Raw genomic sequence first — 25,851 nt, 5'->3', positions numbered from 1 at the left:
TGAACCCATCATATGTATCAATATTATTTTTATGTAATACCTCAAAAACTAGGTGTGTTGAGTGTATACAGCACGCAACCCCAGGGCCATGGAAAATTGTAGGGATCTGCTTAAATGGCAGATAGTTTTCTGTAGTTATACAGCTGTTAAAGCTGTAAGCTGTTCTACCACCTACTGAAACAATAGTGCTTAAAAACTAGAAATAATAATCAAAATATTGAATGTTATTACTTGGCATTATTTTTTTTAATTTTTAATTTATGATTAAATTCTGTACACCTACTACAGACCTATTTACTTAACATAGTTTTTATTTTAGTATTAAAAAGCAAAACTATCAAACTGTTAAAATTAAAAAGAAGAGGCAACAATAAAAATATGTCATAACAAATTAGAACATTTTTAATTATTTTAAAGAACAAAAAAATTGATTCATCTAATAAGTTCATATTTATACTTCAAAATCAAAAAATGATATTTTACATGCACAACAATGTTTAGTACTTATGTGACACTCACATATTGAAACTTATTATTTATCAACCTACAATTAATTAAAATCAAAATGTATACAGTCTAAGTAATAACTTATAGGTTATTATTTATATTTTCGGTTATTTTTTCTAAAGTTACGCACGCAGTTACACTACAAAACAAAATCTTTTTTTTTGAAAAACCGGTTTTGCGTAAAAATCTCAGTTTTTCTTTAATTTTTTGTTTGTTTTTCCTGACGCTTTTGAAATCAATAAGAAACTTCTCCCCTCCCCTACCCTAAGTACACCAACTAAATTCACTTTTCTACCAGAAAAAAAATGGTGTTAAAGAAAATCGAAGCATTTTTACAGTCCCAAAAGGAAAAGGTGACGAGTGACGACAGACAAAAAAACAAACATCATTGTTAAATCAATACATTCTCAGATCAGAATCTAAAAAACAAAATAGTATTCCTACTTACCCATTTGTATAGTTAATATTATTTTAGTCTCATGTTATTTCTACAAGTTATAGTCTTTGTTTAAAAAAAAATCCTAATATGCTCAAAATGGGTATCTATGTTGATTTTAAAATGAGCAAATGAGAAAAATCAAAGAATTAAAACAAGCAAAAAATCTTTAAGGTTCTACAACCGCACACATTTTGTACCTATTTACAAAGTTATTTATATTAAATTAAAATTGCGGTGCTATAAAATGAAGGACTCATCTGATTTTACATATGGGCTACAAAGTATAAAGTATAGATGTGAAACAGATCTTCTTATGGTGCTTTAAGAACTTATTTAAAAAAATAAATTTTACCATACAAAACTTTTTCATTCAACCAAAAATGTTATCTTTGATTATCATAAGATGTTTTATTGTGAGGAGATAAGTTTTGAAAAAAAAAAATATTTATTTAAAAACTGTAGGTGGATAATAAAAGTTGAGATAAAAATTATATAATTACATAAAAAGTTGGAAACATGATAATATATTTAAAATATGATGGGTAAATAGATTTAGTTAATGTTAATAGTTAATAATTAAAATGTGAAATGTATACAGTGAATACTAATGATTTGTTATTTTTAAACATGAATATATAACAAATCAAGTATAATATAAATACTTATAAAAATGGGATAAGTGATATGTATTAGAAGAATTGATTAATAAATAAATAATAACAGACTATTATGACTCAATAACTATTTAATGGCAATTTTTTATTCATTCAATATAACAAACATAATGCCTTGATTAAAAATTAATATATTAAATTTCAAATGAAGAAATTAGTCTAAGCTTAAAATTTATTTAGGTACCTAATAAAAATGATTAACGAGTAATAAATTGCTTAATGTTATTACAAAAAGTATACATTTATAAAATTAATATTCATGTATAAATGGTAAAATTATTACTACAATTTAAATAAAAAATGATTAATCATGATTTTTACAAACAAATTAAATTTGTTTACTGAATTCAACAAGAATAAAATCATATATTTAAGTAATTATCAGTTAAACTAAGTTCAGTTAATATAAATTATAAACAGATTAAAAAAAAAAGGTACTCAATTAGGTAGGTACCTACTTATTTATTACTTTATAAGTAACAAAGACTTGTTCTCAGTTGTATGTTAATAAGCAAATTAGAATTGTTTTGAATATTTGAAAACATCCATGTTGTCACACCCGCATATTTTGTCACTGTCTTAGAAATAGACAATATAGCAAATTTGTGTTCAGTAGATCCAATTTTGTGCGGTTAGTTTTAATATTCAAGTTAACTGACTTAATATCAAACTTAAAGGTCAGAAAATTATCTATGTTCCACAAAAAACCACAAAAAAGACCGAAAATGTCTTATTAATATTAATAATACACAATCATATATTAAAATACCTAATAAGAACATTTTTTTTTATTCTAATATATAATAGGTACCTAACCTAACCTACCTACCTATTTCAAGACATTAAACAAATAAGTTATATGATTTTTGTGGAATGAACAAGCCTAATATTGGCTATAAGTACCTACATTGAATACTTTTATGGATAATAATTTTTTTATTTATTTTCAAATAAACCAAAAAAAGCACTTAACACAATATTTCGAAAGATTTGTGGAGCCATATAAAATCTCTCAGTACAAACAGGTTGCTCTAAAATGAGTCACTGTAAAAGCCAGTTTCTAACTGTTTCGTAATATTTATTGTCAGTTGCCTCAACAACATTCAGTGAACTATGAATAGGATTTAGAGGAATGCATAAACTAAGATTAATTTTTAGCCACTATCAAATGTAGTATTCTTATTTTGAGCAGTATATATCAGAAAAAAATATTTTAAGTACCTACATACCTAAAATATAAAAGGTACCTAATTGGCTAATTGTTTAATTATTTTAAAGCTATATTTATCTAGATTTAAATCTCCACACTTAGGTATCTAATATAATAAAAAAAGTAATACTTAATTGAATTATACAAAATAATTAAGTAATGCATTTAGGTAAAGGCATAGATTAGGTACAACTAGAGAAGTTAAGAGAATATAAACTAATTAATAATTAATACATCACAGAAATGAATAGGTTACTAAAATACAAGAACAATTTAAATATTGACTTAAAAGTTACTGCTATGGAAACTAACTGCTTACATTATAATTTAACAAAGTAAAATTAATTAATTTTTAGTCGCTATTTAATTGCTTGAATACACTTTTAATTACTATTAATATTTTTATTTCATAATAATAAAAATAGTTTATACTTTCATTTAAATGTATTTAAATATACAATAAAGTATGAAGTATACCTATTTAACACCTGTATGTATAATTTAAACAAAGGATTTAGCCAACCCTACGCATCCAGATGGGTACATCTTACTAAATTATTGAGAATTTCGGGTTTTATTTTTTATTAATAACACAGTGTTGTATTGATTGATACCTACCTACGTTAATAAAATACAATTTTAAAAAATTTACAGTGTTCTGCTAAATTAATACTAAAATAATAATATTAACATGGTAACAAAAAACAAATGTGTTTTGACTATTCTGTAACCTAATTTAACAGGTCATTGTATTTGTTAAGCAGGAAATGTGTAGTGCTGGCTACAAATTAAAAATGAATGACAACATTTTAGCATTGAAACTAGTTGTTTGTGCATTTATTGATTTGAATTTATAGTATATAATACTTTAAGTCAATGTTCACATTTTATTCAATCAAGATATTTCATAACTTTTAATAAGTTTGCGTAGGTATAATGACAGACTTTTAAATTATCTTTAAACATTATATATGGAAAATATAAATTAAAAGGTACTCAACTTAATTTCAGTAGGTACATGGTATGATATAACCTTTTTTTATTTTATTTTTTTATTGTTCAAGTTGAAATATACAATCTGTCAGTAGACATAATTAGAATATATATGATTAGTATGATATTTCTACCAAATAAAATTTTAGTCTTCACTGTTAGTAATTAAAACATTTACTGCCATAGGTGGCATTGCTGTTTATCCTACAGGGCCACCTTCTATTTTCGATGTCATTCCATAAATTAATTCAATAGTTTTTTATTTATAATATAGGTAGTAATATTTGATGATTTTTTATGTGTATCTATAAAGCATACTGTTTAAGGCAACTAATAAATCATTCAATGTGAAATTTTCTCCTCTACATCATCATTCAAAAATCAATGATTATGACAGTCAATATGGCGTAAGGACAAAGTGTGAACAATGGTGTCTGTAAAAATATTTTTAAATCATGACAGGTGCAGACGCCAGTGATCACATGGCAATCAATGTGTTAAGGACTTTAAAATCATTCAATGCATAGTAATTAAAAATAATAATGTTTCAACTTTTATGATATCCCGTGATTATAACAAATATTACTAGGTTCAATATATTATAAAAATAGTTGTAAAATTAATATTAAAAAAATTATTTTTAAGAAAACAGTTTTTTTATTTAATTAAATTTAAAATATTTAAGTTATTTAATAATAAAACAACAGAAAGTAAAAACTTTGAAAGTCAATAATTAGGTACCAACTAAGAACAAATATGAAATATGCTTTATGTAAGTATTAGAAAAGTTATATGAGTCTGTGAAACAATGCTACTTTACCTATATGAAAAAATATCGAAAAAAAAATTATAATACATTTTTTCAACACGGGTATGCTCGAGGGTATGCTGAAACTTATTTGCAAAAAAAACAATAAAAATATTAATCTATTTAATCTTATAAGTATTAATTAATATCTAGTTTAATATAAGCTACCTACCTAAATTTATAATTGTTTACATTAATATTATTACTGAAAAAAAAATGTATCATGTGACATCATTAATTATTTGATATTATTCAACCAGTTGATGGATATTTTGTTATAAATTAAATCTAATAGTAACACTACAAATGTATATTTAATGAATCTTGTGCAATACCTTTGATATGAAAGTTAAAATTGTCCCATAAAATAAAGCTTCATGACAACAAGTGAGTAGGTAGTACTTTTAATTTGAGGCACTGCGTCGAAGACGATTACGCACAACAACAACAGCGTTAACTTCGGCGGAAAACAAATCCATTACAACGGTATAGGTAGCTCACACAAACACCTTTTGTTTCAACACGATTACAGTCAACGATAAGTCCGACACTGAACACACGAAGTGACGAAAGTAATTAGAAAGAATAACGAGAAACAATAAGAAAAACGGCAGTGAGCTCGATACCGCAAAAAAAATTTAAAAAATCGTCACACCTAATAGATCCCAAGCAAAAATGACCACAACAGATAACGCGAAAAATCCAATTTCGTCAAAAAAAAGAGAATAAGAAAAAGGAGAAGGGTTATCAAATGATAAAGACCGTTGAACATTATTATCTTTATAATCAGATCTTATCACATTATTTACTCTATGCTCTTATCTCTGTTTGAGTGTTTTATCCCCTTGAATTTTCGTTATTAGTTATTAGTTTATTACAAATTAGAATTATTTACATATTATTTACAAATGTACAATGCCTATTAAAATTTTTATACATTTTTATGGTTTATGCTTTTAATTTTAATTTTTAATTTTTAAATAGTGAATACCGATCTCCGTCATATTGTTATAGATTATAGCCATTCTGCTTCTGTATCTTCATTAAATTATTTTTATTATATTTGTCATTTAAAAAATTTAACAATTCAGAACAAATTTTGTTCTTAGCTTACACTAGGTATTAATTATTATAGAAAATATTTTTTAGATTTTTATGATTGTATACAAACTATAGTTTTATCACTATGGACAAAGTAGCTCATAGCGAAAGGTAACATACATATTATATATTATAAAATTAATTCATAGGCTCAAATAGTGTTTGACAATTTTATATTTGGGCTGGGGATGAGGGGCTGAAGCCCAGATATACTGAGAATTCCAATATATTATATAGTAAAGCTGTTTGTTTTTTGAGAGGTTAGCCACCCACCCCCTTTATTTGGGCCTATGAATATTATATTCAAATAATGTACTTTAGTACTTATAATATATGCCTATTAATAAGTATTATATTTTGTATAAACATGTTTATGGAATTCTCTACATATTGTAGTTGTATAATTTTCAATTTTGTTTACAGTATTGTGGGCAAAAGCTTTGAATACTGGAACAATTTATACAACCGAGGTATTATTGATCACCATGCAATTCATTTACGATTTAACCATTTGAAATATGCCCTTAATCACAACTTGATTACCAAAGAAGAATATTGTGCTCAGCGGTTAGACATAAATGACCAATATAATCCATCTTATACAGATTATAAACCATGTTCATTAATGAATTTTTGTAAAGCGTTAAAGACACATAATTTAATGGATAACCTTAAAACAAATAAACCATTGTTAATCAATAAACATTCTGAAGAAATAAATACATCTGAAAATATCAACCAGTACAATAGAGCATTAGTTGTTGTACATGTAAATTACTATCCTAATAAAGAAAAAGAAAATAACAAAGATCTAACTGAAATGCCAAAAAAATCTAAGAAAAAACATAAGAGAAAGAAAAAATGTAATAATAATGATTGTAAAAGTATAAACCATACCAATACTTCAAAAACTTTAGTAACAGACAATTTTAAAAATGAATGTGATGAGAAAACAAGAAATTCTATTGTTACATCGAAAAGTACAGTAAAAATATTTATTCGTCAAATGAATAACAAAAACAAGAGCCAGATTGACAAAAAGGAATCATTTGTTTCAAATCAAAGATCTGCGAGAGATATGTTCAGTAAAATGTTAAAGAAATTTAAAAAGGAAAGATTAAAATTGCAATGTTAATTTTATAATAAATACCTAATAATTGCTCATCATTTTTAAACTTCACTACTTCAGCACATTATCTAATTTTGCTCAATGCACATAAAAATGATTATATTATATTCATGTTCTTTACTTCTATCATTAATTTATTTATGATTATAAATTATTGTAATGTATGAATCACATATTCTCATCAAGTATCAAGGACCAATGTGGATTTATAATTTATTAAATACCTGTCCCGGCTGTGTCCACCTTGATTAACTTGCCACTTGGTAAGGGTATTTTATCACACCCCTTGTCATGACAGTTTTGTCAATAATATAACTACAATATTCTTATCAAAATATGTCCAATCACCTATACTATTATCATTATGAATTATTGACTTAAGTTATTTTTTAAGTTTGTTTTAATTTAATAAGAGTTTTTAAATAACAAAACATTAAAATGATTTTGTTTTTAATTTAAAATAAGTGGCTAAATTTAGCAGTAGTCTGACAATTTAATAGACACATACAACATAGGTACCTATTAGTAATTAATAGGTATGACTGATTCCATGAATAAAGAACTTGTAAAACGAGTGCAATTATCTCTATCAAAGTATATAAATAAGCCACAGCTAACAGAAAAACTACTAAATAAACCACCATTTAAGTTTCTTCATGATATTGTTACAAATGTAAGTATTAATTATTTAAGTGTAACTAAAAACAAAACGATCAACATTAGTATACTTGATGTTTTGATCGAACAATAAATGTGTGTTATTTGAAATATTACTTATGATTACAGACCTATTAACAAATACTAATTAGTTTGTAAACAGTAGTTGTTAATAGGTCTATGCTTATGATGGTTCTTACTAGTTAGGAATTGATAAATATCAATGGTTTCTATTACATTATTTAAACAGTTTTTCTTTTTTGATTAAGTATATTATTTTTAATACATTTTTTTTGTACCACAAGTTGTTTAGGTACTATGATTATTATTTTCATAGTAAATTAGTGATATTCAAATTGCAGGTATTTTTTATTTATTTAATTAAAATGTATTGATTTTAAAATAACAATCACCTTTAAGCTTTGCTTGTGGCGACAATAGGGAATTCAACTATACCATCATAATTACACCTATGTATTCTTTATAAAAAATACAACAATTAATATTAATAATATTATATTATAATTTTAATACAACAAGGCACAGATCACTAAATAAAAAGATATCATACTAGGGATATATTAAATAATGTAATAGGTACCCATTGTCGAGGGATTTGAAGTATTTCAAAAATCTATGTAGATTATTTTAACTTTTCAGGTTATCCAGAGCACAGGTTATTTAACAGATGTTTTCACTGATGAAGAAATTATATCTACAAATGTTACTACAAAAGAAACAAAGATCAAATTTTTAGAAAAGCTTATAACTGCTATACGTAAGTTGTATAAGAAAAATTAAAGTAAATGTATTTTCATTAATTGAGAATCAGATAATATTTATCATCAAAATGGTATGCCTATTGAATATTTTGAATTTATTGAGAAAAAATATATATTCTAATCTTATTTTAAATTTGAACATACCTACTGCATTTTCAAATACCTAACTAATATTTATATAACACTGCTCCCTTAATTACATAATATTACAATTTAAATAACAATATTTTGAATATTTGTTCCAGAATCAACAACGAGTAAAACCATATCAGCAAGACCCTCTAAAATTGTTGCAGGACTTGAAGTAACAAAGACCTTGGAGTTGCTCCTAGCAATTGTTTTTGGAATAGAAACAAAGGTATAATATATTTTATCATATTTTATCACAAAGTCAGCGTACTATTTGTTTTCTCTCTGACCCACCTACTACAAAGCAAATTTATGTTTAGCAGAATCAACCCTGTGTTAGTTTACCTATTTTCAAACTTTAAGTTTAAAACATTAGCTATGTCGCTGCATTTGCTTTTTTTATGATATTTTAATTTTAATTTGATATATTGGGAGTGGGCAAGAAAGATACAACAAGTAGCTGGCTGCTGACATCCTCGTGATGACCATAGGTACAACTTGACAAACATCTTTTGGTTTTATGCTATTAATTACTATGAACATTGGGATTAAAAATTATTATCCAATGATAACACTAAAACTAGAATCTTAAATATTTAGTGGTACTTAATATCTTCTTCTTAGCCTCTTCCCCCTCCCCAAACCCAAATTGTGCCCACGATTATAACTATAATTACTATTATTACCTTAACATACTTTTATTTCTTTTCTAGAATAAAGAAGTTAAGGAACAAATTTCAACCAATACAAAAACTAAAAAACCAGAAGCTACAAAAATTTACAATCAAAACAAGTCAAAACTGTTAGAAAAAACCAAATCACTGGAAAAAAAAGTAAAAGAAAATATTGATCATGATTTTCAAAAGAAATTACAAAAATCTGATAGTGTGGAATCGTCAGTGGTTAAAAACGATGAACCTGTTAGTGTACAGATGGATACAATAACAAAATCTGATGGAGAATTCTGTGTTAAACCAGTTAATGAAGAAATAAAGAATATTGTGGATAATTCTGTTACAACTGAGTAATTCACAAACTTTTCCATTATATTTTCATAGTTATTAAAATATTACTGTATGATTTAGAGAACTTAATGAAAACAAATTACAATCAGCAATCAAATCCAAACCAGAAACAAAAGATTCTGAATCAATAGAAAAAACTAATCCAGAAGAGAATCCACTTCGGAAATTAAGTGACACTCATAATATTAGTAAACCATTAAGGCCAAAAAGTTCAAGACCACCTGCACCTAATCGTCGTCCTCAATCAAATACATTTACAGAGTAAATATTAACATTTTAATTAGTTAAATAAATTTAATTTGATGTGTTTTAGGATACCTAAACATTCTGACAGTTTTTTTTCAAAAAACGATGACAAAATAAATGACATTGATGACAATATTGTTACAATTGAAGTATTAAATGACAATAAGTCAGCTTATGATTCTTATACCCAAGTAATATTACTATTTTTATAATAATTATGGTTGATTCATTTTCTAATAATAATTGAATTTATGATATTTTTAGGAAGATGGACAAGGTCATCTTGTATCACAAATACTTCAGACACAAATGGAATTTAATATTAAAAAAAAGACAGATTCTTCAAAAATAGTATGTTTAAATATTGAAGTTTATTGGTTCTTAAATCTTGAGTGAAAATTGGGTGTCGAGACTTGAGAGGACTAAGCCCTCTTTAAACATTTAAACAAAGAAATTTCAAATTAGTCCACTCAAATATACTAGGCGGGCACTACTAGTTACATAGTAACTTTCAATTAAAATATAATTGGAGCTCAAATAAAAATATTACCAAAAAGTTAGTTAAAATTTAAAACTTTCTTATCTGTAAGTTATAGTTCACAAATGCTAATATAACACACATAAATATTACACACTCTGTAAGTATAATAGAATAATAGATGATGTCTAAAATAAATCACAGTTAGGTGTTTGTCATCGTCTTTAAGTGTGCAATGTGAGCAGCTTATTTTTCGATCGAACCATCAAAATTGTGTGCTGCATCCGGTACAAAATTGTGTACTCGCCTATGTGTGCAATTGAGTTTTTTTAATATCAACCTCTTAAATTGTGACAAACTTCTGTCTATGAAAGATTAAAAAAATTATCATGTATCTTAACATTTTTATTTTAGGAACGGGAAGGAAAAAGTGCTAAGGATCAAGAGATGTTAACAAAAGAAATGGAAACAATACGGCAATTTATTCAAGGCATCACAAAGTCTGCAAATCCATTGAGTAAACTTATCAACAATATGCAAGAAAATATCGATCAAATGAATCGAGAGTTGAACTACTGGAAAAATTTTACTTAAAAAACTAATGAAAAGCTTGATTTACAACAGCAGTAAACTATAAATTAACTTTTAAATGTATTTTATTATAACTGATTGAATACAATTTTAACAGGGTAGTTGAAGAAAAAATGAAGCCAATGGTTATGTTATTGGAAAAACTGACAACTGAAGTTAAAGACGAATTGGAAATGATGGATTATTGCAAAGCAAACATTATGAAAAACAAATCTCATATTAACTACTTAGTCTCAGAAAGGTTTATGTTAAAAAATTAACCTAACCTTAGAAACTAGGAAATATTAAATTTATGTTTTTTATTGTTATTTATTATTTAGCTAAAAATGTACTGCTTAGTAAATCACTGAAATATTTTTATCTCACATTAAAAATACAAGATTTCTAAGAATTTTTATGTATCAAATTAGAAGTTTTTTACAGACCTGTATCGAGATCTGAGTTTCATACCTATCCCTGGAATTTTGCACATGTGTGCTATCCTCTTGAACGTTCAATGATACATCAATTTGTATTTGTACACTTAGATTTCTTTTTTACAAATCTTAATATTTTTTTTTTTTTACAGTAACTCATTAAAAATAATTTTTATAAAACTAAATTACAATTTTATTCTTGTCACTGTAATTAGCCCAGAAGCTCCCAAGTCAGATATTTGCTTTGCATATAATATATTATAATATTTATTATTTTGTACTGGTGGTTTAGATTTACCACACTGTTAATGAAAGAAATCTTTATCTAAATAAATGTGCTTGGCAGAATAGAATACTCTGTACAAATATACAACATATAAATATTTAGTTAACAATTTATACTTTATTTGCATAATCAAGTACTTAAGTAATATTCATCTGAAACTTAGATCTGATGGAACAATATTGTCACACGGCTAATGCCTGATTGTACAGTTTGTTGGTACCATTGGGCAAACAAATTTCTCTTTGTGTTCCCATTAGGCTAAATGTAAAAGAATATATATTATATTTTACATAATATACATAATAAAATATGGCTACTGACAATGGCATAAGTACTTTAAAAACATTTTAGACATGTATATTATTAAACCTAAAACAAATATTTAGCAAGGTATTTGATTTATTTTTCTGTTTTATTAAAATAATTTTATTTATTTTAATGTTTTTTAATTTTTAATATGTTAATTTTTTCAAGCCAGCTTTGCCTGCAGATATTTTGGAGCATATTTCTATAAAAATATAATTTAAAATAGTATAATATATGCTTTCTGTAATGATGCTTATTAAGTATTGTAGGTACCTAATTGACAAATTATTATAATACAAATTTAAGAAGACATTTACAATTAAATAGGTATCATTAAATATTTAAACCTATTCACAAGTTACACTACTTACTATTTCAGGTTAAATATTAAAAACTAAATCAAAAGTGAAGCATTTTATGTTTTTTTTAATTTAGTAAGACATTTTCAACAACAACAAACCTTGTTTTTAAAAATTGATTAAATATCTTAACTTATTGTAAATAATATATAATAATATAGATACTTGCAAATTAATCATTATACTCAAAGTTATGAACTTAATGATTCTACATATCTATGAATTTCATCTCTGAATTAAAAATTAATGAGATACAAACTTGATTCAAGACATTACCATACTAACTACAAAATGTAGTTTTAGCTATATCTGCATACTTAAGATGTTTTTAAAAAGTTCTACTCCTCCAAAAAAGTGAAATAATTTGATATTCAAAAATTTGTTACACTAATATTATGAGTATAATTATTCCCAAAATATGCAATGTGAATGTTGATGATCATTCTCTTGAACGCAAGAATAAATTTTCGATTTTTTTTATGGTCCAGCCCTCCCCGTCAAATTGAAATAATATGAAATACCAAATGTATTTAACCCTAATATTCAGCAAGTAATATGCATGTATTTGTATGATAATTCAGTATTTGGGACTGGGAATATGACTCATTGACACATGCAAAAGGTGAAAATTGTTTTTGTGGGGGAATGAGATGCAAAATGGGAATTTTGGGAACAATTTTTTTATACCTTTACGTGTTCGTGATTTTTTTCCATGTTTTATGTCTTTATGTTTTGACTTCTCAACTTTGGCTTTTTTTTGCTTCTTATTCGTCCCTTCGACAAAGTCTAAGTCTCCTAAGTTTCTCTTGTTTGCTTTAACCTTATCGTCAACTCCTAGAAAATATATATTACGAATGAACAAAGTGTTTCAAAAACACTTAAAAATTATATAAATTACAAAGTTGTGTCAAGAAGTCAGTCAAGAATGAAGATATATTACTTCTAGTTTGTATAGGTAATAACCATTAGGTATTATATAATATGATTCATTTGTATGAACATAATATATTGATTATTTATAATATATTATAATTTACAACATAGTATTACTCCAAAACAATTTACAACAAAGTATTACTCTAAACAATTTAAAAATTTAAATTATGATCGAAAAAATGTAGTCTATTTAAGTTAAATTGGCTTTTTTTTAACAATCAAATTGTTATTGTATGTAGATACTCCTTTAAACAGGAGCTTGTGGTGGAAGTTGAGAGTTAAATATTTAAATATTACAAAATGTATTAATATTACCTATATAAAACATAGATGTAATTGTTTAAAGAGCAAAAAAAAAAAATGAAAAAAGAACTTACAATTGTGATCTAGGTAGATTTGGTACTTAAAAAAATAAAATGTTAATTAAATTAACAAGTTTCAAAGCTCCCGAGAGCATGGAGATACTTGTCACCCTCTCCCCCTCCTAAATAATTTGGTGGTAGGTACTAGGTATGTGTGTATATATGGTGGATCCTATAAATAGTAGCTGGTAGAGGTTATATTATATAGGTATTTCGTACTTATAACTCAATTAATTATTATATTCAATACCTAGGTACCCTAATATATAATAAACTCATAGATCAAGTAGGTGCCTATGTAGTAAATATAAACATGTTTGGGTTTGTTGATGAATAGATGATTATTGTCGATAATTTATAATGATGCATTGGGAGGGGCTGGCAGATTTAATACTAGGTTTACCCTGCACAAAAAAAATAATTTGCGTCACTGCTACCTAAAAATTAAAATACCTAACTAATAAAAATATAAATTAATAAAATATCCTTAGAAATAGAGGCTGACAGAATGTATCCACTTAAAAATATTTTTTTCTCATCCATGTTCAATAAGTTACTTCTATAGGCCTGTGATTTATCTTTGAGTTCAATTTTAACACATTTATTACCTACTTTAGTGTTGCAACTATTAAATAATAAATAACTATATAATTGTAACTAAATAATTATAGAAATTACTTAATGCCCTACTCATCCATGACGACTGACGAGGTAAGTAGTAAGTACCTTAGTACCTACTACCTTCCATGATGAAGTGACAAAAAAGTTAAATAAATACCGTTTTGTTATCTTATCATGGTACCAACCTAGGTAGTCGAACCATTCTGTGGTCGAACCTACTATACATCAGAGCGATTTAAGACTTCTCCAATTTCTTTAATTGTTATCATATTTAATGAAAAACGTATGAATATATATATTATTAATATATTATTGCTACTTTTATACCAGAACGTGCTGACTTGCTATGTTGGGCTCTTGAATCCAAATCAACCGTCTCGTTAATTTGTCTTACATTGCAGGGTTTTATACTCGAGAAACTCTAAAAATGAAAAATGAATATTTTATTTCTCATTGAAAATCATATACATAGGTACCTAGCATAGGCGGTCCTATAGGTGCAGCCTCTGCAGCCTCTGCAGCCTCTGCTGCACCTGACATTACAACCACCACTTTATTTTATTGGTTGAAATCATATAACTTTTCATAACTCATAAGGTAGATATTTTATAGTTTATATATCTTTGTTATTTCATGATATATTGTTTTGATCATGAACTTAGTTGTTAGTTTCAGTGTTGGGTAGTAACGTAACGAAGAATACAAATTACTATTGTAGTAGCCAGTAACGCTGTAGTAATTTGATTATATATTATTTAAATTAACGTAATTGTAACGAAATTTCTTATAGAAGTAATTTCTATGGAGCAACGTGTTATTTTCCACGTTATTAAAATAAGTTATGAATGTAGAGTCCTTGACATAAACTAAAGGTTAAGATATTCGAGAAAAATTAAAAATCGGTAAAATGTATTTACTATTCTGAAAATGTTAGATAATAATGGTGAATATTATAAAATATGTAGGTATTTTACGCATTTTATTCATCCGTATTACATCCATCCATTATCAATATAGTGTACATACATAATTAATATTTAATGTATTACACATACTACTATACAATTTATATATAATAATTAACAGTATACCTACTTCTTATTATATTCGTTATGGACTGAATTTGTCGTTAAATTTTGAAAAAGTAACAATTCATTACGCATTACTTTTTGAATGAAAAAGTAACATAACGTGATAAAAATAATGTCGGGTAACGCGAATGTAATTTAAATAAAAATATTTAATATAATAAGTAGGTAACGTAATTACTAATTAGTTTCTTATCAAAAGTAATTTACCCAACACTGGATAGTTGTTAGCTCGTAGATCTTATGATCAAGCCAGAATTAAAGGGAGGAAGACCCTAGGCTAACAGCGGTATTTATAGTCACGCGCGATCACATCTATAATGATCATATGAAGAAAAACCAAGTTCGGAGGAAAGGAAATTACTAGTTTACTAGTTTTAAAAATTATATATAATAGTCTAAAGTAAATTATGGTAATAATTCTATAGATAAAGCTATAGGTTTGGATACTAAAATGTTTAATGTCACAAACACGAGTTAAGGTTTAGGTATACCTATAGTATATTTGAATTTATAATACGGTAGGTAGTTAATTGTTAAATTTATAGAAACAAATCTATAGCTAGTGAAGTACCTACTTATAGACACCAACATTTAGATTATTTTATAGCAAATGAAATAATATTACCTTAGAAACACATTATTACTATACAAATTAATATAAGATTCCTTGTCGAGCCATAAATGTGTTTTTGTAATGTTGTTGTTCAAAAAAAAATAATCATTGCCAGTACAATGTACAATATTACACATAACACATACATATAAGGCAGGTTGTAGGTAAGTACGTAACTACGGTACCTAGTAATAATTTTATATTATTCTTAATCGGGTCATTAAATGTATTATATAAATATAGCCATATAGCCATATAGGTGTATAAATATAGATAAACTATGTGTATAAATGTATAATAAATCATGTGCTTTACGTTGATGCCATGGAGACACGGAGTACATGGTACATTATTATTAATAATAGGAAATTTATACATACTTCCTTCTTTAAGACATGCTTTTTTTTCGGAATCGGCTGAGCAACCGCCTGTACCGGAACTACAGGCCTAGCGATTACCGGTACAGGAAACCACGCTTCGTGGGCCACACGTCGTTTGGTTCTATCGGAAGTCGATTTTCCAACGAGTTCAGCCTCACTCAAGTTTTCTCTAGGCAACTATAATAAATCTCAATTGCTAATAAAAAGATAAGAATAAAGACGTTCATGAAACAATTTTCTTGAAGTTAGTAATTTTGGAGTGTTACTCGTGTAGTCGTGTACCGTTGTAACATTTTATTTAAAATATATATAACATATTATATTGTAACAAAATAAAGTGAATAGTTTAATAGGTACCTCAAATATGGTTTTAGAAGTCCGCGGAAGTTTCAAAGGTTGAATACCTAAAAAATGAATTATGAAATAAGTATACAATACACTATTACACATTTACACTATATACTCTATTTATACATATATATATATCTCAATTTATCATCAACATATATAGTATAAAATGAAGTCACTTTTTTTGTTCGATATAAACTCCGAAACGACTTGACCGATGGGCTTATATATTTTTTTGTGTTCGTAATTGTCGGGACAAGGTTTGTATGAAAGACAATAATTGTAGAAAAATCCACCAACAAAGTAAGAAATACAGGTGAAAAAAATACAATAGTGGTACGCCATCTATCCATAATATAGAATTGGCATTTTTAATGGCAACGAAATTCACGGGATCAACTAGTTTTATAAATATGCAAATGAGAATATTTGACGCCAATGATAATCTTAGAAATCACTCATCCAATAGTCGTTTGTATGTCGTTTTTTTACAGTATATCACGGAGAAGGTTGTAAGTCTAGCTCAACCCCTATAGATAACAAAAGAGTGGTTCACACATGCATTTGTTTCAGCTCACGAAAAATAAATAAAATTTGTTTATAGGGTTGCCAGTAGTTATAATCTATACAGTTACTAATAATGATAATTTTGTCATGAACAACGCCAGCGCCTGGATGGACAGCTTATAGTTACCCCGTTACCTATATAATATCCTAGATATACAGTATTTAAATATAAACTAAAATATATAATAGGAAGATGGAGCTTAACAATGGCATTATTGGAATCAAAATGTAATAAATATGAAAGTATAAATTGCACATGAATAGTTTTAAACTTAAAAAATAATGGTTTTCCAAGAAAAGTTAAAATTAACATTCTACATAAGTGACATAACTAATAAATAGATGATCTCAAATTGAAAGTTAGGATCTCAAAGTATTAAAATACTTAAAGTATTTAGTAAATAAATAATTAAGTAAATTTAATTTGTTTGAGTTTATAATATAACTATATAAGAACCTACTACCTAGTTAAGTTTGTTAATCATTATCGGATATTATGTGTAAAATAAATACTTAATTAGATTTAGATTACACTTACTTATGTTTTGATACTTTCCGTTTGTAGCCATAATGTAAACTGAAACGACTAACCGAATTAAATCGGTACCTATATCGTTTTCTAATCCAGTAAAATATATTATTAGTTGTAATTAATAGCAAAACAGCAGAAAAATATTTACGATGGAAAATAACAAGATGTCTCAAAAAATATAAGTATCCCTGTCCACGCTGCAAATAGTTATTTTTAACATAGAATAATTATACTATATAATCACAGAATATTTTTAATCCATGGACTTAATATATATTACAATTAAAGTACAATACTCGGTAATTTTTCCAAAATTATAGTATAATATGTATCCTAGGTAAGTATATTATAATATTTACGAATCAAAAATATAATATATTTTACATTTAAGTATGAAAAAAATTAACACAAAATCAATAAAATTATAATACGAATCTATTATAGTCACGTTGTACACTTGCGCATAAAATAATATAGTCACTACATAAGTTTAGAATTTTCTTAATTCTCTTTATATTATATAGGAGCTCGATAAACAATATTAAATATTATGATAGCTAGTTTTTCGTCCGTCGCAATTTTTTGAGGCCATTAGTGGTACCTATTATTGTAGTACGTCAGTGGTTACCAATAATACCGCCAATACTGTTAATTGTCTTCAAACCAATACTACTATGGGTAATATTATAAACGATGTTTTTAACTTACACTTCTGAGGTATTGTCTTTAATAAACAGACATGTCACATGGTCAATACGGCTAATGTCCAGTATATAAAAGCTGCTACGTAGGTACCTACTAGGTAGTTATAATAAATTATATTGTTCTGTACGACATTCAATTGATTACAGTGTCTACTCAAATAACAATATTATTAAACTATTAATTTATACAAACATAATATACCAACGACGTAATTATACGGGTGAGGGGGTTGTTTGTCAAACGATGATTATTCCCCCCTTGACATTTTTGATAAGTGTTGATATTAATTCATTGAGCAGTATCCAATAGAACGAAGCAACATGCCAACATAGCAATGAGGTGCTTTAGTTCCCTCCAAAAAAGTTAACGTAGAAAATCTTAGCTCTCCTGGTCCTTATAAATTAATATAAAGTTATTAAAGTATGTCCAATAATTTCGTCATAATTTTGAAACTTACCTATACCTACTTAAAAAAAAAATTGCTGAAAATTAAATTCATACGATTTTACAAACTTATAATCCGAAGATATAATATCATACCTAAATATTATAATTTATATTTTATAGGCAATACACAGCGTTTGGTTCATCGGCATTCTGCATCAGTCGTCCAGGCAGCGGCTCTGAGCTGCCTCGTCTCGGTTTCGATGAAAATATAAATAATAATACATACTTAAAATATACTTACAATTTTTAACTATCACCTAAAATTGATGATAATTCTTTTTAAATGAAATTTCAATAAAGAGAATTGTTAGTTGACCAATATAAAGCATTATGGTTTTAGGTAGGTATTACTGGTATTAGTATCATAAATGTAATTTTATTGAATAATGATTTTTTTTGAATTTGCTTAATCGATAGCAGCCCCTAACATAACCCTAATATTTGAGCAAGCCTATTTCAATGCATGGCTTATTTAATCAACACACACTTAATGGTTACTAACTTATAATTTCATACTACACCTAATTTTAATGGTTGACCAGATCAAAATTGAATTATTAATAGATATACTTAGACAAGTTTTGATAACTCGAATCTCAAGGGGATTAAAAATAAAAATAAATTTGACAACTGTATTTTTTTAGTTATATACCTCAAACACAACTTAAGACCTCTCAGGTGTAAGTAACTGTGTGATCTCACTAGAGCAGGGATGGCAAATCCATGGCACGCGAAAAGATTTTGTGGGCAAGCGAAAATTTAGGAATCGACGACGCCGCGGGAACTGCTTTCGCATAGCTTCAGCGAATATTTTAGGACCTATAATAACCTATAAACTATCCTTTTTATACTAATACATTAATTATACAATTAAATTATAGTATAACAAATTATAATATTTTTAATATTTTTTTCACGGCAAAAAAAAAAAAAAGGTTATTACTAATTTTGGGCACGCAGTGTTCAAAAGGTTTGCCATCCCTGCACTAGAGCAATAATTTGGGTGGGTACCCTGTGTAACACACTTAGTAATATACCGCTCGCTCACAGTGGCGGTTTGGTAGTATTCTTTTGGTGAGGCAACTTATGTATCAACCCCCCTTCATAATACACAAGCGACGATTCGAACAAGACAGAAATATAAATAATATTACAACCATGATATGATTATATCATGTTTACAACGGTTTAATTAGGGCTGTCCCGACTCCCGGCTGTAAAAATAACAACTGATTACGTATTTTCAATTTTGATCATGACGTTATGACTATCAGACCTCGTGGCTCATACTACTATAGATAAAAACTGTGTGTAACAATAGCATTACGAGCAGTGTAACTACATCTCACAGTGATGTAGGCTATCCTAAATCCTTACGAAAAATTATAATTATCTAAATATCTATAAATCTTGCCCTGCTATCCCACACTACCATTTGTTCGGGGAAATCGAGTAAGCAAAATGCGCACTCTATGTTGTTACGCTTTACATACACTCATTGCTTGCCTAGTAGTATTCATAAGATCTATGGTTATGATGGTCAACTGCGGACTGACCATAATACCAGTATACCCGATACCGCATCTTTTTTTAGGAAATCGAGCGTCACAATGATTAATGACCATTGCGCATGCGCAATTCTACTTATTTAACAGTCGTGTACATACGCATGACGTGGGTGTAATGTATGTGAACAAGTACCAACTCAAAGGAGAGTTGTTATTAGGCGGAAAATTGAAATACCAGCGTTTGCTTACGTAATAATTATTTCGTGCATTTCTTATCGGCTTATCGCTATTTTTGGTAATAAAGTATAAACACGTAATTATGTACTACACGTCTACAGATAAATGATAATAATGTATAATAAATGGCAATTCATAATTCATTATCTATTATTAAACTTCGTAAAGAGGAATTTTTCTCAAATAAAGTAATAAATACGTTAAGAATTATTATCGAAATGATGTGCTATAATAGGTGAGCCGAGAAGTATAATTTTGAAGTATTATTTAATTTAACATCTTAGGTGAAGCACCGCCTCACTTACCTCACCGCCAAAACTGCCACTGCTCGCTTATCCAAACTTTAATTACTTATAAGTTATAAGCAGTGGCGTACATACGGAGGGGGTTTAAGGGTTCAACCCCTCCCCCCACCAGGAACAAAAAAAAATAAAAAAATTGATATTATTGATGAATTTCTTAGTATTAATCATCCGTGTACACTGTACACAAACATACGCCAAAATAATATGACCATTGAGTATTGAGAATACACTATCGACTATACTTTAGCAACAACGGAAAAAGATTTCATAACAAAATTATGGGTGCCGTATGTTAATCAAACTAGACATTAAATGTCATCAAATTTTGATCGTATACAGTCAGTTGCGTGCGGACATAAATACACATTAATACTGTCGTTATCTCGACCGACTCGATCGGACAACGGAGAAAAAACTGATTGCGTTATAATCGTTGAATTTCGTGTAAAGGACAATAATACGGTGAAATGGATTCTATTTTTATATCACTATCCTAAAATGAACATTTTCGTTAAATAATATTATTATGAATATTTTGTTCATTCTGATTTCTGTTCTATTCTGCCGTTGGAGATGTTTAAATTTTTGACGTTAATTTAACTCCATAAACCATGGGTCAATATTTAGATAAGATCAGTTTGAGTATATAACATTAAAATTGTTTATTAATAAAACATTAAATATTAAACATTTAAAATATTAAAATGAATTATAAATACACAATACTGGGCGAGTTAAAGGTTTTTTTTCTAACTCAGTTAAGTTAATATGCATACACATTTAGTATAATATATTATTATATTGTATTTGTAAGAACAGAAGTTTTAGATTTTTGTGTTGGTATTTATTTTTCCCGAAATGACGACGTTGTCTATCGTCGATCGTCGATAACAATAATATTATAGCATAATATATAGATAATAATGTTGTATTATCATTGTCATTCGATATACTTTAGGTTTTGAAGATAAAATAAATAGTAATCATGGCTGAAAAATTATCAATAATTAATAATATAATATATATAATATTCTGTACTCTTATATGCATGTGCATATTAAATAATATTTTACTGCCATGAGTTATGTAAACCTTTGTATTTGTTTTGTTATTTTGCCTATTAATATTAATACGTTTAATGCGTTTGATTGTTAGAAAAATGGGTAGTTCTAAAGAGAAGGTGTTGGTTATTTTTTTTAAACCCCTCCCAGAGCAAATTTGAATGTACGCCACTGGTTATAAGTATACTTATTATTACTCATAATACAATATTCGTCCAAAATTCAATTATTGTAAATCTAAGAAGTCCAAAAAATATATTAAATTGGATAATTGGAATAGAGAATTAAAAATGTATATTATTATTAAAAAAGGAACAAAATTAGAAACTTATAGGTAACAATAAAAATTGTACAAAGTATTAGTTTTTTTGGAAAATAGTGGTGCTTTTAAACAACTTGCAATAATGTAAAGAAATATTTTCTACAAAATTAATAGTTTTTTATACAACAATAGTGTATTAGTGTCTTGCGTTTGTTGGATCACCCAGTGCCTAAATTATTTATTATCATTGTTAACTTTTGGCTTTTAATTCAGTAGGAACTGATTCACAGTTGAATGGTGTGAATAGGTTCGTGGTATGCTGGTATAATTGGGCACGTGCTTATAAGCTTATTGAAAATGGTATTGTATGTAATATGTAAAATGTTATAACAAATGTAAAAGTTTCAAGTTGCCAGTAACAATTCTTTTGAATTGTCCGTTTATCATTCAATTATATTCATACAATATGATCTGAGTTTTTAAATCAAACCAGGTTTGTTGAAATAACAGTATTAGGTCGAACCTACCTGTTAAAAACATGAATAAATATTAATACTATTTAATATAAAGGCCATAATAAATTCAGATCAGATGTTAGTCGTTAGATATAATAAAATATTTATATTTAAATCAAATGGGTGCTTAATACATAGTACATCATGTTAACTGAAATTTGGAAACAAATAGAAAAAGTATTATGTTTTTTTTTTTTTTTTAATAAGCCGCAACAACTTTGGTTATTGGCTTTTGTTATACTAGAATAGTGTAAGTATGTGTTTAAATAAAGAATATTACTTTTTATACATATAAAGCGGAGGGTGAGTTATACAATTCAAGTTTGGATCATATAGGATCATATTTAGATTAGGTTATATAATTTAGTAAGTTTTAAGAAAATGAATATTTTTTGGGTGTTGTCTGGATCGGGTCCTAGTGCTTCTTGAAGGTTGTCAGCTAGCTTGAGTTTGGTTCTAGTGTCATTGAATTCTCGACAGAAACATATGATATGTTTGACTGAAGGAATTTCACCACAAGTGAGACAAGGTTCGGGGTCCGTTTTGGTCATTAGGTGTTTGTGAGTTAACCATGTGTGTCCAATTCTGATTCTATTAAGAATTACTTCTTGGCGTCTGGGAAGATGGATGGTTGGCCATGGGAGAATGCTTGGTTTGATTTCGTTTAGTTTGGTTCGAAGGGTTGACCAGGTGTGTTGCCAATTTTTAAGGATATACTCAGAGATGAAATATTTAGAATCTTGTAATGTATATGAGCAGAGGACTAGAGAGTGTGGGGATGAGATGGACTGTTTGGCACATATATCTGCTAATTCGTATTATGTATTTTACACTTTTATACATATTATAAAATATATACTAGCTATTTAATTAATTTTATACTTTGTTCATTTTAATTTTAGTCAAATTAAATCGCACAAAAACCTTTTAATAAAACATTCAAAAATAGTAAAATAAATAGAAAAACAAGATAAACATTATATGTTAAAAGAAAGCATTTATAAAAACCAAAAAAATCATGTACACTAAATACTAACTAATAAGTTAATAATAAGGTCGTATATCAATGGCTACTACTCCTTCAGAACAATGTCCTATATTCATGTAGCATGAATTCCAGATATTGGTGTTGGGGCTGTAAACTTCAACAGAATATAACTCATCAGATCCATAATATCTGCCAAATTGTCCTCCGACATACTATAAACGGAATAAGCCACTTATTAAAATATTTTTACATTAGTGTCCGAAGTTAGAATTTCGATACCATATCATTCAGTTATAATTTATAAAGGTGGATTCGTATTTGAAAAAGAGAAGTTTTTATTGACACAAGAATTTGAAAATTTGTTTTGTAAGTATATTTAAAAAATTTAAAAATCAAATGTTGAATTATTGAAATATTGAAGAAAAATGGGGCGAGCATGCTTGGTAATAATTCTGCTGTATCTATACATCTATTATGTGCTTAGATTATGTTATAATTGTATTTTTCTGAAAAAAATTTAGGTAACCTCCCCCCTTTGCAGATTTCTAGATCTGCGCCTGTTTGGGTGGAGGCCCATGAAGAGGTAATCAACAATGTTTTTGTTCATACCAAATCTCTAAAAATATAATGGGGCTTTTTAGTTATTGGGCACTTACAGAATGTACCTACAATAGTTTACGAGTGAGGCGATCGCGATCCTCATAAGATATGAACGGAGTTATATTATTTATTATTATATTTAAAAACAAGGCTGATGGTTTTGCTGGTTATAATAATAATATTTGCATTAGTTAATCTATATATATAAGAATCTAATTTGATTTTGGAGACGAAGGAAACCGGTTTTGAATTTGAACCCTCATTATAATAATAATAATTAACTAATTACCAATTTTATTATTTTCATGTATTCACCGATAACGATGTCTGTTTCTTTTTTTTCTTTTTTTTTTTTCTTTTATAATCGTTGTATTATTTGTATAGCCAAAAAATAGTCTTATGTTTTTAAATTAAATTTAAAAAAAATAATTTCTTCCGGAGGAAGTTCGGGCAGCTAGTAAATAATAAAAATATTTTACTACTTTAGGTATAACTATGTTTTTTATTAATTAAGGTATATTCTTAATATTTAAGATTCTAGAATAATGATCTGTTATTTAAGGGTGTATTTGACCTGAATCCATGGGGAAACTGAAATTAATTTTTCTAACAATATTTTTTACAAAAGAATTGATTTAAAAATAGAAATAACTTATGACTTACCAATAATTCTAATAATTTATTGATATTTGGACACGCAATGTATTGTGCACTGAATTACTGTAAATTCAAATAAAAATACTATAGCTTTTACTTATTGATATGTGTGCAAAATTATAAGACCCCAATCAAATATAATCGCTAAAAACACATACCTTATCCCGGATTTCGCTTGATTTCATTTAATCCTGATTCTAGACAAAAACCCATCAGCCCGATTTATCGGGAGACGGGATAATATAAGTGGCGACTATACCTACTGGCTACTATGATACTTATATGGCTATAGATTTGTTACGTTTATATTCAGAATCACCTTGTCGGAAACTAACTGTTGACATGTTAGTTAAACGAAAAAAATTAGGGGTCGATGTGATAATAATTAATTATCTATACGCCGTAAATTATATGTTGAAACTAAGTTTGGCGGCATTGGTATTGAAATTACCTAGTATTTAATAGTGCAGTAGTTTTTGACCACGGTACTAAAAAATGGTGTATGGATACCAGACGCCATTCTTCAGTACCTATACTAGTTGCAGTCAAAAACTTCTGCACTATTTAAATACAAGGTACTTTTAATACCGCACCAATATCGCTGACCTTAGTTTCAACATATAGCTTGCGGCATATAGATAATTATTTATTACATCAACTCCTAAATCTTTTCGTCTTACTAACATGTTAGCGGATGGTTTCCGACGAGTTGATTCTGAAAATAAATCTAACACATCAATAGACTACTGAGAGTTGTTTTAAAAACACTACCAAGTACCCACGACTCATAGCACACACAAAAGTTAGAGTAGCTTTATTGCGGAGTGTTATCACATCTGGTCCAATCAGCAATCGGTTCATATATGAATCATACCAATACTTCAAAAGTTCAAACCATTGCCACTCACCGCTAAAATAACCTATTTAAATTAAATCAATAAAATATTAGAAATATAAATAAATCATCATTCAACAACAGG

At 27.4% G+C, this 25,851-nt stretch overlaps 4 protein-coding genes across 5 annotated transcripts in view; 2 read left to right on the top strand and 2 right to left on the bottom strand.

Moving 5' to 3' along the window:
• Positions 1-12,959, bottom strand: part of LOC111026671 (segmentation protein cap'n'collar-like) — a 105,236-nt gene extending 92,277 nt beyond the window's left edge. Inside the window, exon 1 of one of the 2 annotated variants that reach the window (XM_022304789.1) lies at positions 12,824-12,959. In XM_022304789.1, coding sequence (XP_022160481.1) covers positions 12,824-12,850 — 27 coding nt within the window. In that variant the 5' untranslated portion in view covers positions 12,851-12,959. Of the gene's footprint in view, positions 1-4,966; positions 5,335-12,823 lie in introns of those variants that run through there. The other variant, XM_022304791.1, reaches the window with a different exon arrangement.
• LOC111026675 lies at positions 5,547-7,054 on the top strand. The gene is made up of 2 exons (XM_022304793.1): positions 5,547-5,843; positions 6,156-7,054. The coding sequence occupies exons 1-2, from the start codon at positions 5,818-5,820 to the stop codon at positions 6,865-6,867; spliced, it is 738 nt and encodes a 245-aa protein (XP_022160485.1). The 5' UTR covers positions 5,547-5,817; the 3' UTR covers positions 6,868-7,054.
• On the top strand, positions 7,065-11,572 carry LOC111026674 (TRAF3-interacting protein 1). The gene is given in 9 exon segments (XM_022304792.1): positions 7,065-7,534; positions 8,179-8,296; positions 8,546-8,658; positions 9,143-9,453; positions 9,515-9,715; positions 9,768-9,891; positions 9,965-10,051; positions 10,593-10,804; positions 10,867-11,572. Coding segments are annotated over 9 exon segments (1,464 nt in total). The 5' UTR covers positions 7,065-7,399; the 3' UTR covers positions 11,030-11,572.
• Positions 12,863-16,623, bottom strand: LOC111026676. Its single transcript, XM_022304795.1, has 3 exons — positions 16,497-16,623; positions 16,140-16,316; positions 12,863-12,970 (listed from the first exon to the last, which is right to left on the bottom strand). Exons 1-3 carry the CDS (start codon positions 16,587-16,589, stop codon positions 12,932-12,934), a joined length of 309 nt encoding a protein of 102 aa, XP_022160487.1. The 5' UTR covers positions 16,590-16,623; the 3' UTR covers positions 12,863-12,931.
• Between the last annotated feature and the right edge of the window lie 9,228 nt (positions 16,624-25,851).

This window comes from Myzus persicae, unplaced genomic scaffold (assembly GCF_001856785.1).
Source record: "Myzus persicae strain clone G006 unplaced genomic scaffold, MPER_G0061.0, whole genome shotgun sequence".
Lineage (NCBI taxonomy): Eukaryota > Metazoa > Arthropoda > Insecta > Hemiptera > Aphididae > Myzus > Myzus persicae.
Note: the sequence above shows the minus strand (reverse complement) of the source record. Positions and strands in the feature narration are given on the sequence as shown.

What these genes read in the sequence shown, in the direction of transcription:
- LOC111026675 (XM_022304793.1), top strand. Translation starts at nt 5,818, where the DNA reads ATGGACAAAGTAGCTCATAGCGAAAG. An exon ending in AAAGTAGCTCATAGCGAAAG is followed by an intron (nt 5,844 to 6,155) that starts GTAACATACATA and finishes TTTTGTTTACAG; the next exon opens with TATTGTGGGCAAAAGCTTTG.
- LOC111026676 (XM_022304795.1), bottom strand. Translation starts at nt 16,589, where the DNA reads ATGTGTAATAGTGTATTGTATACTTATTTCATAATTCATTTTTTAGGT. An exon ending in CTTCTAAAACCATATTTGAG is followed by an intron (nt 16,317 to 16,496) that starts GTACCTATTAAA and finishes GATTTATTATAG; the next exon opens with TTGCCTAGAGAAAACTTGAG. An exon ending in AGCATGTCTTAAAGAAGGAA is followed by an intron (nt 12,971 to 16,139) that starts GTATGTATAAAT and finishes TATATTTTCTAG; the next exon opens with GAGTTGACGATAAGGTTAAA.